General features: G+C 41.8%; 1 protein-coding gene across 1 annotated transcript in view; it reads left to right on the plus strand.

The window, feature by feature from the left end:
- The window catches only part of WNK2 (WNK lysine deficient protein kinase 2), a 133,213-nt gene that overhangs the window by 79,031 nt on the left and 35,328 nt on the right, over positions 1–18,854 (plus strand). Inside the window, 3 exon segments of the mRNA XM_058445448.1 lie at positions 3,068–3,238; positions 3,342–3,387; positions 3,949–4,068. Of these exon segments, the coding sequence (XP_058301431.1) occupies positions 3,068–3,238; positions 3,342–3,387; positions 3,949–4,068 (337 nt within the window).

Raw genomic sequence — 18,854 nt, forward strand, 5'->3', positions numbered from 1 at the left:
CGTGTGTTCCTCAAACTTCCTGGTCCATCGGTGACTGCCTCCCAGGAGAACATTCTCCCCAGACCATTATTCCTGCATGAGTGAGGTTTAGGGAGCTGGGTCCTAAAGGGGCCAGCAGCACACTGGACAGTGTTGTAGCACTCACTCCAGATGGCCACCAAGTGCCTCCAGTGGGCCGGCATGAGTAGGGAATAGAATATTCCATTCAAGTTAATAACATAAATTGCCCCATGTGCCTGCCTGCGGCTGCTGCATTACACATCATCAGAAAGCTGCCCCCTTGGGCTGCATCCCCCTGGGCACCCCTGCCCTGGCTTCATGAAATCCTCATGTGGGCTTTGCAGGGGGAAGCCCCTGGCTTTCTGCTCCTAGGGAACAAGTCCCTGCCTTAGTGTCTGCTTTGCAGAGACACCTTGGACAAAGCCCTTCCAGAGCCCAGGCCCAGGGCATAATCCCCCGCAGCATTAGAGAAATTCTTCTGACACTTGCTACAGTGGTCGGGAAGACTTTATTCAGGACTGTGGCAATAAGTGAGAGAGAATGAGTTTAACTCCAAATGCAGCAGAGATCACAGGGGATTGGTAGCAGAGGAGCAGTGTGGTGATGGGTGGCTGGAAAATGGCTAAGAGGAGACATCAAGGTCGGGGATTCTGGAGAAACCCTCGTAACAGGATCCTTGCTGGGGGCGGGTGAGAGGCTTTGTTCAACCTCAAAGGTGGGAGGTGAGGAATATGGTCAGATACAAAGGCTGGGAATTCTTGCTACAACTGGCTTAGGCTGAAGACATGATGGGGCCTAGTCAAGCCTAGTTGGAGGGTCAGAGGCACCAGCTGCGCTTCGGTCAGGGAGGAGTCTTTGTCAGCAGCAAGCAGCTGGTTCGTCAGTGCAGCACAAACACCAGGTCCTCGCTGGGCCGCTGAAACTGGAGAACATTTCTTCTCTCATCTTACTATGTTTTAAACCTGTGTCTTGTATTACTTTATACACGTGTTTCAAACATGATAATGCATAAGAATAAAGTGAATGCCCGTGAAGTTATCACTCAGCCACCGGCTGATGCTGTGTGTGCGGCTGACGCCTCCAGTGCCTGCCTGCTGGAGCAGGAAGCCACACATGCGACATCAGCCACATCAGCCTGTGTCATGTCCACTGGCCCCCTGGTTTTCAGTCTTCTTGTGTGTCTCTGTGTGTGAGTCTTTGTGAGCTGCACACATGTAAGTCCTGCACAGTAAGCAATGTGGCTATCTTTAGCTGTATGCTTTGTAAAAATCTTCTCAGCCTTGTTTTTTTCACTCAGCACTCGGATACTCCTCTCATTTTATTGCTTTTTCTGCCATCTTAGTAAACCAAGTCACGTAACCTACCTGTCTAAAGTAAGCATGCTACAGATACACAAATTTGGTCCACAAAAACAGCCCAGCAGCCCTCCTCCTCACAGCCCATTTCTATCCCAGGGACAGACTGGCTCCAGAGGTTCGAGTTGAAGGGTGGGTGTGTGGCCTGCGGGACAGGTGATGTTCAGACAAGCTTCTGCCCGCCCTGTAGACTGTCTTCCTGTGAGTGTGAGGTACCAGCTGTCCCTGAATGTCCCATCAGTGGTTAGAGGTCGGCAGGCCTTGGGTTCATCATTCTGACCATGACGACCTTGCCAGCCCCTTAGTAAAGGTGGAACTGCAGAAGTTTCATTTAATTGGCGTGGATTCTAATGCCAGGTTTTACCTGGACCTTGTATTTTTAGATTTTTGTTTTGTTTTCAAGTTAATTTTATTTTCAACATACTTAAAAAGAAACATACTTAATAGGAAAACATTTTCTAGTTGCAAAGGGGTTCTAGTTCAGTTTTGTTTAGTGAAACTTTCACAAAATTGGAATGTTGCTTAAATTCTCATATGTGGCACTCTAGTCACAGCTGGCTGGATGCTCCAACTTTGGCCACAGTGTACTCCTCTTAGACAACATTGCAGTCACATGTTACACTAAATTAAGCGGTGAATCGCGGAACACAGCACAAGCCAGCACTTTGTCTGGAGGTATATGCAGGTGGTGCTCCTGGGGTTGGGGTCTGGGGTGCCAGGGGAGTGTGGAGTGCAGAGGAGCTCTGCTTTGCAGCCAGCTGTTTATAGTAGGGTAGATGTGCCCATCCCAGAAGGGATCTGAGACCACGGATGCCCCAGGCAGGGCCTAGAGCATCTTGGTGACTGCAGAGGTGTGTGCCTGGGAGGAGGTGCCATGGCAGGAAAGGGGCAGGGTCTGGACCCCACTGGGTGGTGGCACAGGCTGACCTTTTCCATTGGTATGGTTTTATGAGATGCACAGCATTTTCTCTGCCTGAGTGGCCGAGGATTTAGCCACAGCCGGGTGTGAGCCCAGGGCCACGTGCCCACTGTGAAAGTTGGGGACTGTGGACGTCTCCTGAGCCCCTGGTCTGGAGGCTTCGTGGCATTCAGGCTGTGGTGTGGGACCTCCCCTCAGCCATGACAGGAGCTGCTCGTTGGACATCAGGCCACGCTTGCCTGTGTGCCGGGGCCATAGTTGAAGGTCAAAGCCTGAGGCTGGGAGAGCAGGGGGTGCGCTGACCGAGAGGTGACATGTGGCCATCCTGCTATAACCTTCCTGCTGGCTGGAACCTCCTGCTGGCTGGAACCTTTGCCTTCAAACCCATCCTTCTCGTCTGTCATGACTGCCTGGGCACCTGTGCCCAAGTGGACCCCCTCCCCTCTTCCCAGTCCCTGTCCTCGGCCCCCTCCATCCTACGCACTTACCTGTTCTGCAGATGGCTGGACCGGCCTCAGAGTCTGTAACCAGCTCCAGCTGGGGCAGGGCAGTGCTGGCCCAGGTCCCATGCTTGGAGGAGGGAGTTGCTTCTCAAGATGAGGCTGCTCTACTCCCGTCCTGGGGCCATCCATGTCACTTGCTGAGCTGTCCAGCCCGTGTCTTGGGGACTGCACCCTTTCACCATGTCTTCCCCTGGGGCCTGGTACAGGGTAGACATCCGTCAATCCAGATGAAGACCCAGGGTGGTCTTGGCCTTGCAGCTGGTCCTTACTGGCAATATGTCCCTTTGCAGGTGGAGCACGACTTTATCCTGCAAGCTGAGCGGGAGACGTTCATCGAGCAGATGAAGGATGTCATGGACAAGGCAGAGGACATGCTCAGCGAGGACACGGACGCCGACCGTGGCTCCGACCCAGGGACCAGCCCGCCACACCTCAGCACCTGCGGCCTGGGCACCGGGGAGGTGAGACTGTGAAATCCGAGGTGGGAGGTGGCGAGAGTGCGATGGCTGGGCAGGTGGGCACTGCAGCTCAGTAGGCTCATTTCTGACCCTCCACCTCATTCAGGAGAGCCGACAGTCCCAAGCCAACGCCCCTGTGTATCAGCAGAATGGTGAGTCTGCAACTTCCCTCCCTGCTTTTCAGCAGGCGTTTGATGAAAGTCCCCGCTCAGCATATTATCAGGGGTTTGGCCATTGCTTGGGGGGATTATGGAAGCATGTGGTGACCAGGGGCCCCAGTCTGGGGACAGCTGCCCTGTCCAAGGAGCTGTCACCTGCAACCAGCATCACGGCCTTCATGGATGGTGTCTTGGGCATCCCAGGAACCAAGCCTACGCGAGGGGTCCTCTTGGGAGCTTCGGGGGCTGCCAGTGAGGCACCCCAGGTCGGCCGTGCACCCCTTGCCCTCTGGTGTGAGGGAAGAGCAGGCAGAAGCCCATCACCAGGGACTCTTTACCAAGGGGCCTGGTGTACCACCTGCTTCGTGGAGGGAAGTGATGGGGATTAATGATTGGGCACAGTGTTCTCTGCCCACACCCTTCCTGGAGAAAATCCCATAGGTGTAAAGGAGTTCCCCACACCCACTGTGTCGAGTCTGGTGCAGGTGATGGGGATCACACTGGCGTGGAGAGACACACACTCACTCAGCATGCTGTTTCTGTTCTGCCCTTCAGTCCTGCACACCGGGAAGAGGTGGTTCATCATCTGTCCGGTGGCTGAGCACCCCGCCCCCGAGGCCCCTGAATCTTCACCCCCACTTCCTCTAAGCTCCCTGCCGCCAGAAGCCAGCCAAGGTATGAGCAGCCGGCACCCACGCAAGCCCCTCCCTGTTTCATGTGCAGGCCTCCTTCTGTGCATGACCCAGCCGGTATGTGCCCGGTGCCCAGGTCCATGCAGGGGGCTCACCGTGCCCTGTCTACCATGGCACAGAGCAGCCTGTGGGGCTGTGTTCCTATCCCTGTTTTCTGCCGAATCAGCTCAGTCAAAGCAGCCTCCAGGTTTGAGTCTGCCCTGTTACCCCACCAAGCAGGTGGCTCGCATGGCCATATAGGTGTGTGCTGAGGAGCTCTGCTGTCCTTCCTTCACAGTGTTAACCTGGCAACTCTTTGCTCCTGTCCCTTTCCTCTGTGCTGCACACCTGCAGCAGACATGCCTCGGCTGGTTCTGCCTGCTTTGGGGGGTGGGGTGGGAAAGTCCCCGTTGGCACTGAGACTCTGATTTTAAAGTGTTCACACAGACATTTATCACTGTGCATTGATCTGCACCTGCACCTGCCCGTACAGATGCCAACAAGCTTGTGCTTTGGGCTGTCAGTTAAATCTTGATGGTCCTTTGGGAGGCTGAAAATAGTCACTTGAACAAATTTAAGGTTTAATTCCCTATCAGTTGGCAGGGGAAAGTTACTGATTATATAACTTGACATAACCGTATGGCACATTCATGAAAAATATCTGTGAATCATTTTTAATTTTATATCATGTGCTTCCAGTGACTCCCATTATCTTTTGGAGATTCGTTCCCATGGGGGACAGGTCAGTCTAATAACAAAATCCAAACAAAGCAACGAGCTGAAACAAGGTGATCTCAGGTAAAGGGCTTGGGCCCAGTCTGGGCTGAGAAATCAGAGAGAAGCAGCCTTGCCTACAAGATTGAATTTTTAAATAAGTATGTGTTCATATTTTACTTTTGGATTTTAATACATACACACCCAATTATAAGAAAAACCCTTCTAAGAGCTAATTTTTCCTGTGATGTAGGGGTGCAGGGGACGCTGTGGTGTAAGTTTAGGGGACAGTACGGTTAATAGAACGAAGTTAAACCCTCTTTCCTTCATCTGTGCACTGAGTGACCTCAGGAAACCTTTTAGAGCTGGTTTCTTTTTCTGTTAAAAAAAAAAAAGGAAAAATTGGTGGCAGATCTGTTAATTTAGATTAACCATCCACTGAGAATAACCAAAAAATGATAAAAGTCATCTGTGTGAAGGCATTTGAAATCTGATCATAGTGGAGAATTATTAGGCTGGGGTCCCGGGAAGGATGGAGACATAGGGATGTGAACCTAGTTTTGGCTCCTTTTCCCCAGGGAGCATCTCCCATTCCTGCAGGGGTGGCCGAGAGGCCATGTGGCTTCAGCAGCCTCATCAGGCTAGAGAAAAGGAGCTTATGGAGTCCAGGGCCCTGAGGGTGGTCCTGCTGAAGCGCTGTACTGGAAAAGGAAGGACTAGCTGGAAGGAGACAGGCCTGCAGAGAGAGGAGCCCACCTCAGAGCATCTCAGCCCCTCATTAGGATGGTCTTGGAGTGCCGTGGGTTCAGGCATGTGCATGAAAGTCCTTTCTGCAGGAAGGAATATTATTCTGGGCCTCACATGACTTGTATGAACAATTTTGTGAATACAATATCTGGCACATAATAAAATGACCAAAGAGTTGGGTTCTGGGTAAGGTAGAGAAAGCACACACACCCATTTTTCTTTCCACTGAAATGCACTGTAAATCCTGGACAGATGTGTGACACAGCTGTCTGAGTAATTGGGAAAATTTTAGCAGTGGGAAGATTGGGGATGCACCCCAGAATTCAAAGTGCCACTGAGCTGGTGGTGAGTTGAATGTTTTCCTCTGATATTTCCTGGTCTGAATGAAGTACAGCCCAAGGAGCAGAAGCAAATGCTTTGGTGCAGGCAGGAAAGCCTCCAGGAGAGATCCTGTAGTTCCATCTCCCAGACCAGGAAAGGCAACTCCTAAAGCTCAGAGAAGAGAGAGAACCCCTCCCCATTGCTCACCCCCCTTCTCTTGCACCAGCACCCAGACAGTTCTGGAGGTAACAGGAGCAGTGGGTAACAGGAACATGCAGGAGCCAAAATAGTGAGAGCAGAGAACCATTCTTTATTTGAGGGAGCCAGGACTCTAGGAGCACAGAACCAAAACCTGTCACATTTTTTTTCTCTGTCCTCTTGCCACCTTGTCATTCATGGCACAGCCACAGAATTGGGTGGTTTCTGTTCGGAGGTTTGGAAAGGTGAGTCCTAGGGAACCAGGAAGTATCATGGAGAGCACAGAAAAGGCGTTTGGGAAAGTAACCCTATAAAGTTGTTTATGGACTCCTGGGCTCACCCCCAACCTGTGCATGCATGCATCTGATCCTAATAGCATATAAGAAACTTGGGCAACTGAGCTAATGAGTAGACTTCACCCAGGTTCCAGTACACCTGTTTCAATGAGATTAGTACTGCGAAGGCATTGAAAGTGGAACTGACATGTAACCACAGCCCATAGAAGGCAGGTTGCAACTTGCAGTCTGAACCTAACTGGGTTGATTGCCTACTGAAGCAAAAATATTAACATTCATCATAAGGTTTAAACAAGTCTCAGGATTTCCTAATGTCATTGAAAATGTTCAGAATAGAATTCAAAATAATTTATCAAATGAAAAGCCAGCCATGAAAATGTTAACTTGCATGGAAAAAGATAGCCATGGTGCCAGTGACAAGACGATGTAGATTTTGGGATGATCTGACAAAAACTTTAAAGCAACTGTTAGAAATATAACTGAAAAAGCAATGACAAACATTCTTGAAACAAATGATAAAGTAGAAAGTATCTGCAAAGAAATAGAAGATGCAAAGAAGAAACCAATGGAAATTTTAACATTGAAAGTTAAAATACCTGAAATCGTCCAACTGGAAAGCAGGGGAGAAAGGTAGAGAAAAATAAACAGAGCTTCAAGGAACTGTAGAACAAGAACTAAAGGGCTAACTTGTGTGTCATTAGAGTCTCAAAAGGAAAAGAGAAAGAATGCAGTGCTGAAAACATATTTGAAGAAATAATGCTAAAAATTTCCCAAGTTTGGTGAAAGACATAAGTCTACAGATTCTAGAAGCTAAGCAGACCCCAGATAGGTTAAATGCAAATCAATCTGCTGAAAAGTAAAGACAGCCAGACAAAAATTATGCATTACCTAGATTGGAACAGTGATTTGGGTGACTACAGATTTCTCACCAGAAAGTGTGGTGTACAGAAGAAAGCAGCAGGGCATTTTTAAAGTGTTGAAAGAAAAAACTGTCCATCTAGAATTCTGTTTCCAGGGAAAATACCCTTCAAGAATGAAGCTGAAGTAAGGCGATTCTCAAATAAAGAAAACTAAGGGAATTCATGGGCTGCACACCTACTCTAAAATTAGAATTGTTAAAAATCTTCAGACAGAAAGGAAATGAGACTAGAAGATAACCTGGAACATCCGGGCTGAAGGAAGAGCAACAGAAGTTGTAAATATAATAGACTATTCTTCTCCTCAAATTCTTTAAAACATTTCTGACAATTGAAGTAAAAAAAAAAAGATTATAACAATGTCTGATAGAGCTTTCAATGTATGTAGATGTAATATGTAACACAACTATGATATGGCAGGTTACCTATACATTACTACATTCCAATTCAAGTGGTAAACTACTAATTCTTTTTTTTTTTTTAACCGTCCATTCCACCAGTGTGGCAAATGGAAGGTAAACTACTAATTCCATGTAGACTGTGAAAAGTTAAGTATATATTTTGGAATTCCTAGAGCAACCACTGAAAGAATTATACGAAAAGATGTGTAAAGGCAAAATCATAATAGATAAGATGAACTAAAAAAATTCAAAGGCTAAGCATGGTGGCTCATGCCTGTAATCCCAGCACTTTGGGAGGCCAAGGTGTGGGAGATCACCTGAAGTCAGGAGATTGAGACCAGCCTGACCAACATGGAGAAACCCCGTCTCTACTAAAAATACAAAATTAACTGGGCGTGGTGGCACATGCCTGTAGTCCCAGCTACTCAGGAGGCTGAGGCAGGAGAATCACTTGAACCTGAGAGGCGGAGGTTGCAGTAAGCCGAGATCACGCCATTGCACTCCAGCCTGGGCAACAAGAGCAAAACTCCGTCTCAAAAAAAAAAAAATTTTTTTTTCAAATAATCCAGAAGAGGAAATGAGAAGAGAAATAAAATATTTTTAATTAAAAAACTGAGAGAAAAAAAACAGAAAACAAACAGTAAAATGGTAGACCTTAATGTAAGCATATTGATAATTAATCTCAAGGTACAGTTTTAACACATCAATTAAAAAAAGATTATGAGAATTGATTAAATTTGAAAACCAAACAACTTGAGCTAAGTACATGCTATCTATTAGAAACTTCAAATACAAAAATACTGATGATCTGAAAGGTCAAAAGAAAAAGGATGGTGAAAGATAGACCATGCAAACACAAATCAAAAGAATGCTGGGTTGCCTGTTTTAATTTCTGACAAAATAGACTTCAGAGCAAAGAAATTACCAGGGTTAAAAAGGGACTTTATTTATTTATTTACTTATTTAGTTAGTTAGTTTTTGAGATGGAGTCTCGCTCTGTTGCCAGGCTGGAGTGCAGTGGTGTAATCTTGGCTCATTGCAACCTCTGCCTCTTAGGTTCAGGTGATTCTCATGCCTCAGCCTCCCGAGTAGCTAGGACTACAAGCACACACCACCATGCCCAACTAATTTTGTATTTTTAGTAGAGACAGGGTTTCACCATGTTGGCCAGGATGGTCTCGACTCTTGACCTCATGATCCACCCACCTTGGCCTCCCAAAGTGCTGGGATTACAGGAGTGAGCCACTGTGCCCAGCTGACATTACATATTTATAAAGAGTAAATTCATCAAAGGACATAACAGCCCTAAATGAGTATACACCTAAAAGCAGAGCTTCAAAACTAACAGAACTGAAAGCAGATATAGACAAATCCACAACTGTAGTTGGAGACTCCAACACTCTCAATAGAGTGTCTACTAGATAGAACTAGTAGACAGAAAATTAGCAAGAATATAGAAGATCTGAAAACACTATCAACTAACTTGACCTAATTGACATTTGTAGAACACTCCACTCAAAAACAATACATTTTTTTCAAGTATGTATAGAACAATTAATATATCCTGAGTTATAAAACAAAACTTAACAAATTTAAAAGTATTGAAATTATGTCAAGTATGTTCTCCTATACAGTGTAATGTAAAATTAAATAACACTTCTAAATAATTTACACATAAGAGAAAAAGTTGGAAGGAAAATTAGAAAACAATTTGAAATGAACAAGAGTGAAAATACAGCATAATAAATTTGTGGGATGTAGTTAAAGCAGTACTTAGAGGGAAATTTATAGTACTAAAATGCTTAGATGAGAAAAGAGGTCTCAAGTCAATGACTCAACCTTCTACCTTAAGAAACAAGGAAAACCTACAGCAAGATAAACCCGAAGCAAGCATAATGAAGAAAATAAAGACGAGCAGAAAGCTATGATATCTAAAACAAAAATCACAGGCAAAAACCAATGAAACAAACTTATTTTTTAAAAAGTTAATAAAATGATAAACCTCTAGTAAGACTGCAAGGAAAAAACAAAATACCAATACTACAGAAAACACATAAGGCCAGGCGAGGTGGCTCACGTCTGTAATCCCAGCACTTTGGCGGGCAGATCACAAGGTCAGGAGATTGAGACCATCCTGGCTAACACAGTGAAACCCCGTCTCTACTAAAAGTACAAAAAATTAGCTGGGCATGGTGGTGGGCGCCTATAGTCCCAGCTACTCGGGAGGCTGAGGCAGGAGAATGGCGTGAACCCAGGAGGCGGAGCTTGCTGTGAGTCGAGATCATGCCACTGCACTCCAGCCTGGGCAACAGTGCAAGACTCTTGTCTCAAAAAAAAAAAAAAAGGGAAAGAAAACACATAAAAGACCAATATCAGGAATAAAAGAGGTATATTACTGTAGATAAAGGATAAAAGGATAATACTGCAATAGTCTGAACAAGCCTACAGACAGAAATTAAACAATTTAGGTGAAAGAGACTAATTCCTCAAAAGCCATAAACTACTAAAAGTCATCTAAGATAAAATAGATAATCCGAATAGCCCTGTACCTGTTTTTAAATTCATTCTTTTAATAATGAATTTGTAGTTTAAAATCTCCCCAAAAAGAATTCTCCAGGCCCAAATAGTTTCACTGGTGAACTCTGCCAGACATTTAAAAGAGATTCAACACCAATACCACTTCCACAAAATCTCTTCCAGAAAATAGAAGAGGAAAGAACACTTCCCAAATAATTTTACGAGGCCAGCACTGCCCTGATTTTAGGACCAGCCAAAGACAGTACCAAAAAAGAGAATGATAGACTAATGAGTCTCATGAACATAGAGAGCAAATATTCTCAAAATATTAGCAAGTCAAATTCAGCACTATATTAAAAGGACAGTGTGCCATGAAAAAGTGGGTATATGCTGGGAGAGCAATATTGAAGAGTCAGTCCACCATATTAACAGTCTAAAGAAGGAAGAAACATATGATCATAACAGTTGACGCAGCAGAATCATTTAACTAAATACAACATTCTTTCATGACAAAAATCCTTGGCAAACAAGCCAGGCACAATTGCACATGCCTATAGTTGTAACTACTTGGGAGGCTGAGGCAAGAGGATCACTTGAGGCCAGGAGTTCGAGGCTGCAGTGTGCTAAGACTGTGTCTGTGAATGGCCACTGCATTCCAGCCTGGGCAACATAGCAAGACCCAGGTATCTTAAAAAAAAAAAAAAAAAAGATAATAATTCTTAGCAAACTAGGAAAATAAAGGTATTTCTTCAGTCTGATTAATTTAAAACACGCACACACACACACACACCATAAAAACCCACTGTTTACAGCATATTTAGACCAAATGTGTTCTCCTTAAGATTGAGAAACAAGGCAAGAATATGTTTTCACCTACCTTATTCAGCATTGAACTGTCTTAGTCAGACTGAAAGACAAGCAAGAAACAGAAGTGAAAGGCATGTGGATTAAAAAGAAAGAAAGAAAACTATCTTATTTGCAGATAACATGATTTCATATGTAGATGATGACATGGATTCTACAGCAACAACTCCTAGAACTAATAAGTGAGTTTAGCAATACCATAGGATATGCAGTCATCATACAAAAATACCTCAGTATTTCTATATACTGGCAGTGAACAATTGAAAACCCAAAATCTGAAGGCTCTACCATTTATAATAGCTCCCCCTAAAAGGATATACATAGATCCAAATTTAACAAAACATGCAGAATCTGTATGCTGAAAACTACAAAGTACTGATGAAATGGTTACCTAACTAAATAGAGAAGCATATTGTGTTCGTGGATTGGAAGACTCAACATAGTAAAAATGTCACTTTTCCCCAGATGGATCCGTAGATGCATTGCAGTAAAAAAATTAAAGCAGATTACTTTTTGTAGATATTGACATTCTAAAATTTATATGGAAGTACAAAGGAAATAGAAATGGCTAAAATCGTTTTGAAAATGGAGAATCAAGTTAGAGGGATCACATTACTGAATATTAAGCTTACTATAAAGTTAGAGTAATCTAGACAGTATAATATTGGCAAACGGATTGGTACATCAGTGGAACAGAATGAGCCCAGAAATAGACCCACACAAATATGGCCATTTGATTTTTTTGACAGAGATGTAAAAGCAATCCAAGAAGAGATAATCTTTTCAATAGATGTTGGAACAATTGGTCATCCTTATGCAGAAAAATGAACCTTTACCCTAAGCCTCACATTTTACTCAAAACTTAATTCAAAGTGGATCAAATGTAAAATGCAGAAACTGTATAACTTTTACAAGGAAACATTGGAGAAAAATCTTTTTGATCTGTGCCAGGCAGGAGTTCTTAGACCTGACACCAAAAGTATGATGTATAAAAGAAAAAATGGATACATTAGACAATGTCAAAATTAAAATCTTTTGCTCTGTGAAAACTACTGTTAAGAGAATGAAAAGACAAGCTACAGACTGGTAGCTAATAATGGCAAATCACATATCCAACATAGTGTCTGTGCCAGGAATATGTAAAGAATTCTCAAAACTCAACAGTAAAATGAGCATAAAAAGTGAGCAACTCGGCTGAGCACAGTGGCTCACGCCTGTAATCCCAGCACTTTGGGAGGCTGAGGCGGGTGGATCACGAGGTCAGGAGTTCAAGACCAGCCTGGCCAAGGTGGTGAAACCCCATCTCTACTAAAAATACAAAAATTAGCCGGGCGTGGTGGCAGGCACCTGTAATCCCAGATACTCGGGAGGCTGAGGCAGAGAATTGCTTGAACCCGGGAGGCAGAGGTTGCAGTGAGCTGAGATCGCGCCACTGGACTCCAGCCTGGGTGAACGAGCTAGACTCCATCTCAAAAAAAAAAAAAAAAAAAAAAAAAATGAGCAACTCACTTGAGCAGATGACCAGACACTTCACCAAAGAGGATATAAGGATGGCAATTAAGTACATGAAGAGTTGTTCAATATTATTGACTACTGGGGAAATGCAAATTAAAGCAGCCACAGGGAGGCATCACTGCACACCTGTTAGAATGACTAGACTGACTGCATCAAATCTGGGTGTGGCTGTGGAACAGCTGTAACTCATGCATTTCTGGGGGGATGTAAAATGGTATAGCCATTCTGGAAGACAGCTAGGCAGTTTATTATAAAAGATATCCTTACTGTATGTCATAGCAATTTTACTCGGTTTTTACCCTAGAAAAATGAAAACTTATGTTCACTTAAACACCTATGTATGAACGATTGTAGTTTTACTCATAATTACCCAATTGCCAAAACTGGAAACAACCCAGTTTTCCTGCAGTGGGTGAATAGATAAAAACTATGGTACTTTGAAAAAGGAATGTATCATTGGTAAATTGATCAACATGGGTGAACCTCAAAGGCCTTAAACTGAGTGAAAGAAGCTAATCTCAAAAGGCTTCCTACTGTATAATTCCATTTATAATGACATTCTAAAATGCTAAACTATAATGATAAGGAACAGGGTCAGTGCTTGCCAGAGATTAGGAGAGTGTTCCTATATAGGGAACATGCGAGGAGGTGTTTTATGGTGATGGAATTGTTTTCTATCCTGATTGTGGTGGTAACTAAATGGATACATGTTTGTCAAAACTCATAGAACTCTACTCCTAAAGAAAAAGTTAATTTTACTGTATGGTAAGTTTTAAAGTTCTTTTAAGTTTACATGTGTTGAAAAAGATGGCCAGGCAGATAATGAGACAGAAATGAGATAGCATAAAATAGAAGCAGCAGAAACCACCAACAATAAAAAGGGCCCTTGTACTTCTGCTTTAGGCCAAGATGGAATAATAGGCTCTAGATTTGTTTTCCTTCAGAAAACAACTTAAAAAGCATTCAAAATTTATATAACAATGTTTTTTTTCAAGGCTTCAAACATCAGTCAGTGAAGGACCCTGCAAGACTGAAAAAAAGTCACTACAGTTATCTCAGCCTACTGCCTTGAAAAAGTCTCTATTCTGAGCAGGGAAGGAAGAGCCCAGGCAGAACTTCAGAGATTGCGGAGTGAGGAGACCAAGCTGAGAGTGTGGAGAGACCCAAATGTCAAGAATTTCCAAGGCGGAGTTCTGGAGAGGAGAGAGCTGCAGAGAGAAGAGTCTGAAGATAACGGGTGATTCCCCTGGATGATTTAGCAGAGCACTGTGTGTGAGGAAACTCACCCAGGCTGAGGAATGACCCACCACGAAGGATCAGAGGGAGTGGACCTGGGAACTCACACAGGCCTGGGAATGTCTGTTCCTGCCAGCCAGCTGGAAAGCCTTGTAATTCAAGGGGTTTTGGGTACAGTACAAAAAAGGGGTTTGCCTCAGTCCTGGAGGATAATTAGCCCTAGACTAAGTGCTTCTCTTATCTCACCTGTCAGATCTTAAGAGCAGGATCTGAGAAGATCAAGTTGTTTCAAAGTAACTTAACTGCATCCCACAACACACTTCAAGAATGTTTATAGGAATACAAATTCACCCAGCACCCAATATGTTAAATTTTACGTTATCTGGCATCCAATCCAAAGTATGAGACAGGATAACATAAGAAAAACCCTACCTTCTAAACCAAACCATAACTGATACAGACATTAGGATTAGCAGATTAAGTACATTAAGACAGTTACTATAACTGTAGTTCATATGTTCAAAAAGCTATAGAAGTGTAATTCACCATACTGATCAACTAGAAAACAAACAAAAACAATTCATATGGTTGTCTCAATAAATGCAGAAAAAGCGGTTGACAAAACCCAACAATTATAAACGTCCTCAGAAGACTTGGAATCAAAAGGAACTTCCTCAACCTGATGAAGGGAATATACAAAATCCTACAGGCAACATCATACTTAATGGTGAACAGCCGAAAAGCATCCCCCAAAGATCGGGAACTAGGTGAGGATGTCTGTTCTTCCACCTCTCTTCCTCATTTTACTGGACCTTCTGGGCAGTTCCTAAGAAAAGGGCATAAAACGCATCCAGATTTAAAAGGAAGAACTAAACCCGTCTTTATTTACAGAAAACATGTTTGTGTAGAAAAACAAATGGAATCCCCAACACAACTAGAATCAGTAAGTGAGCTGGGTAGTAAGATACATGATCAATATATGAAAAGCTGTTGTATTTCTGTATGCTAACAACAATCAAAGATGGAAATTCTAAAAAAATATTTTTGTATGGATTATTTAGGGTTAAACCTGACAGAATATGTGCAAGATCTGTACAGTGAAAACGGCAGAACAATGCTCATGGAAATTAAAGAAGATCCAAACAAGTGCCTTGTTCATGGGTCAGAAGACACAGTATTGTTACAGTGCTAATTCTCCCTAAATTGACCTACAGAGCCAATGAGCTGCAGTCAGAAGACCAGCAGTCGTGTAGAAACTGAGAAGCCAACTCTGAATTTCACATGAAAACACAAAGAACATGGAAAATTGGAAACAGAACTAAATCAGAGAACTAACAATACCAGATTTCAATAATTATTACAAAACTACGGTAATCAAGACAATGTGGTATTGATGCAAAGACAGATAGGTCAACAAAATGAAATAGTCTGGAAATCAACCCACACAACCTACAGATAATTTAGTTTTTGATAAACATTTAAATGACTTTCAGGGAAGAGAGGACAATCTTTTCAGCTTTGGAACAGTTGATCATCCTTATACAAAAAAAAAAAAAAAAGGATGTTTATTCATACTGCATACTATATACAAAAATCCACTCAAAATAGAATGTAGACCTAAATGTAACACTGAAAACTATGAAACTTATGCTAGAAAACCTAGGAGAAAATTTGTGTAACCTTGGGTCAGCAGAGATTTCTAAGATACAACATCAAAGCATCATCTGTAAAACAAAAAATTAGTAAACTGAATTCATCAAAGTTTAAGCTGTCTACTCCTTGACAGACACAAAATGAATGAAAACATAGGCTGGAGACTAGGAGAAAATATTTTCCAAGCACATATGTGATAAAGGTCTTGTATCCAGATACCAGGAACTCTCAAAAGACAGTAGTAAGAAAATAAATGATCTATTGAAAAGGTTGGTACAGATGCTTCACCAAAGATATGTGGATGCCAAAGGGGTGTATGAAAAGATGGTTATTCAGTAGGGAAATGCAAATTATACCACAATGAGACACCACCGTACACTATTAAAATAACTAAACTTTAACAGATCATGTGTTGGCGAGGCCGTGGAGGAGCTGGAACTCTTATGCACTGTATGAAATGGTACAGCCACTTTGGAAAACAGTTTGGTAATTTCTTTAAAAAGTAAATGTGCAGATACCATGTGATCCAGCCATTTTACTTCTGTGTACTTAACCAAAATCAGTTAAAACAGATGCCTGTACACTGCAAAGGAATGTTCATAGCAGCGTTATTGATAATAGTCAAGACCTGGAAACGGCTCAGGTGTCTGTCCTTCTCATTTTCTGAGTTGAAATGTGCAGCTGATGAATGCTTTTGTGTTAATTTCATCTTCATTGAAGTCAGATCCTTTCCCCAGGATTTGAGGCTGGGGCTTATTTTCTTCAGCACTGTGAGGACAGCACTATTCCTTGTCTACTGGCATATGTTGTCTGTACTGTAGCAGAAGCTTCCAAACCTTTAAAGAACCTGTTTTTTCTCTAACATTCTTTGAATTTTTCCATGTGCCTTTGTGAAACACTTTGTGGTCTATCCATACACTGTAATGCTACTCTGCAGTAAAAAGGAATCAATTGTTGATACACATTGCAGCATGGATGATTTTCAGAATAATTATGCTGAATGAAAAGACACAAGAAAGAATGCTTGCCATGTGACTGGACATATATAAAATTCTAGAAAATGCACAGTTATTTGTGGTGGCTGAAAGCAGATCAGTAGTTGGGAACAAAGCATGGCAGGAAAGGAGAGGGAAGAACAGACACAAGGTTCACAAGGAAACATCCAGGAGGGCGATGACTATGTTCATTAGATTGATTGTGATGATTTTACTTATATGCCTGTGTCAAAACTTAGGTATGGGCAACTTATTGTAGCAGTTATACCTAAATAAAGCTATTAAGATCCAAACAGCAGTAACAGAGCATGCCAGCAGAGGTTCCCAGTGGTGGAGTTATCAGACTGAGAACTAAGTTTGCCTACTGAATTAAAAAGAAACAAATGACTAGATAGAAATTTTTGTCGAAGAATTAGAAACTATGCCAAAAAAAAAAGGAGCTAAATGGAAGTTGTAGAACTGAAAAATACATTAGTTAAAATTAAGACATCAGAGGATGGTTTGTACACTGCCAGAGAGAGAATCAGCAAGCTAAATAGGTAGCTCTAAAGAAACTAAAGTAACATAAGGATAATGAAAACAGTAGAAAATAGAAAAGAGGTGCTAAGAAATATAGAGGTTACAGTGAGATGGTCAAACACTCATGTAATTGGAGTCCCAGAAAGCAAGAGAGTGCAGCAAAAACAAGTTTGAAGAGATAATGCAGAGAATTGGAAGGCATGAAGCCACTAATTCAAGAAACTTCCAAACTCTGTAAGTTAAAAAAGAAATCCTCACTTACATATATCATAAAGTTCTGAAAATCAAAGGCACATGGGAAAATTTAAAGGATGCCCAAGAAAAAACAAGTCCTTTAAAGGTTTGGAAGCCCGTTTCTCAGTACAGATAACATATGCCAGTGGACAAGGAATAGTGCTGTTCTCGCAGTGCTAAAGGAAATAAGCCCCAACCTCAAATATCGGTGAAAGGATCTGACTTCCATGAAGATGAAATGAGAGAAAAACAGTCATCACCTTCACAGCTCAATTAAAGAAATACTAAAGGGAATATTTTTAGACAGAAGAGCAATGACCGCAGGTGAAAGGCCAGAATGCAGGTAGGAACAAAAACTGTTGGAATTATAAATGTATGAATAGATCTAAGTGAATTTTGACTGGATGAAAAAATAATGTCTTGAGGTTTAAAATGTTTGGCATGTTAAAATGCATGAAAATGGGGCATATTTATCAGGAGGCAGGAAATGCACTTAAAGGGCTCCAGGATTCCATGTTGCCTGGGCAGAGAGCCGAATCAAGAATGCAAATGATAGTCTCTAGAGTAATCCCTGTGAGACTCGTAGAATAGCAGATAACCTCCACACTCGTGGTGGAGGGGGCAGGTGGGGAAGGAATTTTTTAAAATATGGCAAGGAAGGGAAAAAACAGCAACACCGAACATGGAGAACACATAGAAATCTTTAGTAAGATGCTAGTTTTAACCCAAGTAGATCAGTAATTAAATGTAAATGGACTAAATCTCAAAGATTCTCAAAAGTGAAAAACAGAACAAACTAAGACATAAGATTATAAAAAGATTAAAAGTAAAAAGAATGGAAAAAGAGTACATAAATACTAACCAAGAGAAAGCTAATGTCTATATTTTTATATCAATGTCGATTTTAAGGCAAAAATGTAATGGTGAAAGATTCAACTGGCCAGGAAGATATAATAATTTAATGTTTACTTATATTTAGTAATAAAGCCTCAAAATGCATAAAGTAAAAATTAACACAACTAAAACAAATGGAGCAATTTACAGTCATCATGGGAGATTTCAACTTTTGGAACAGGGAGACACTCAGTAGGGATAGAGAAAATTTCAACCACAGAATTAGTATCTTAAATATATAGGACACTGTACTCAGTAGCTGAAGAATGCACTGTTTTTTTTCATGCACACAGAATATTTTTAATTTAACCTTACGCAGACCCAAAACAAATCTCAACAAGTTTCAAAGAATCAAAATCACTTGATGCATGCTTTTGATTAAAGTTGGAAGTAAACCCAAATTCATTAACTAGAAGATAACTAGAAAATGTCCACATTTGATAGTTAAGCAGTGCATTTATAAATACCTCATTAGGCAAAGAAGGAATTACAATGGAAACTAATAAAACATTCTGAATGATGATATGAACATCATACTAATGAAAATATTACATATCAAAATTTGTGAGATGCAGTTAACAGCATATTGAGCAGAAACTTTGTAGCCTTTAAATGCATATATTGGACAGGAGAAAAGTCTGATAGTAATAAAAGTATTTAGTGCAAAAAGTTAGCATAAGAGAAAATGGAACCCAAATAAAGGAGAAAGTAAAATAGATAAGAACATAAATTAATGAAATAGTAAACAAATAATACAATAGAGTATCAA

Source organism: Hylobates moloch, unplaced genomic scaffold (genome assembly GCF_009828535.3).
Source record: "Hylobates moloch isolate HMO894 unplaced genomic scaffold, HMol_V3 SCAFFOLD_10, whole genome shotgun sequence".
NCBI classification, from domain to species: Eukaryota; Metazoa; Chordata; class Mammalia; order Primates; family Hylobatidae; genus Hylobates; species Hylobates moloch.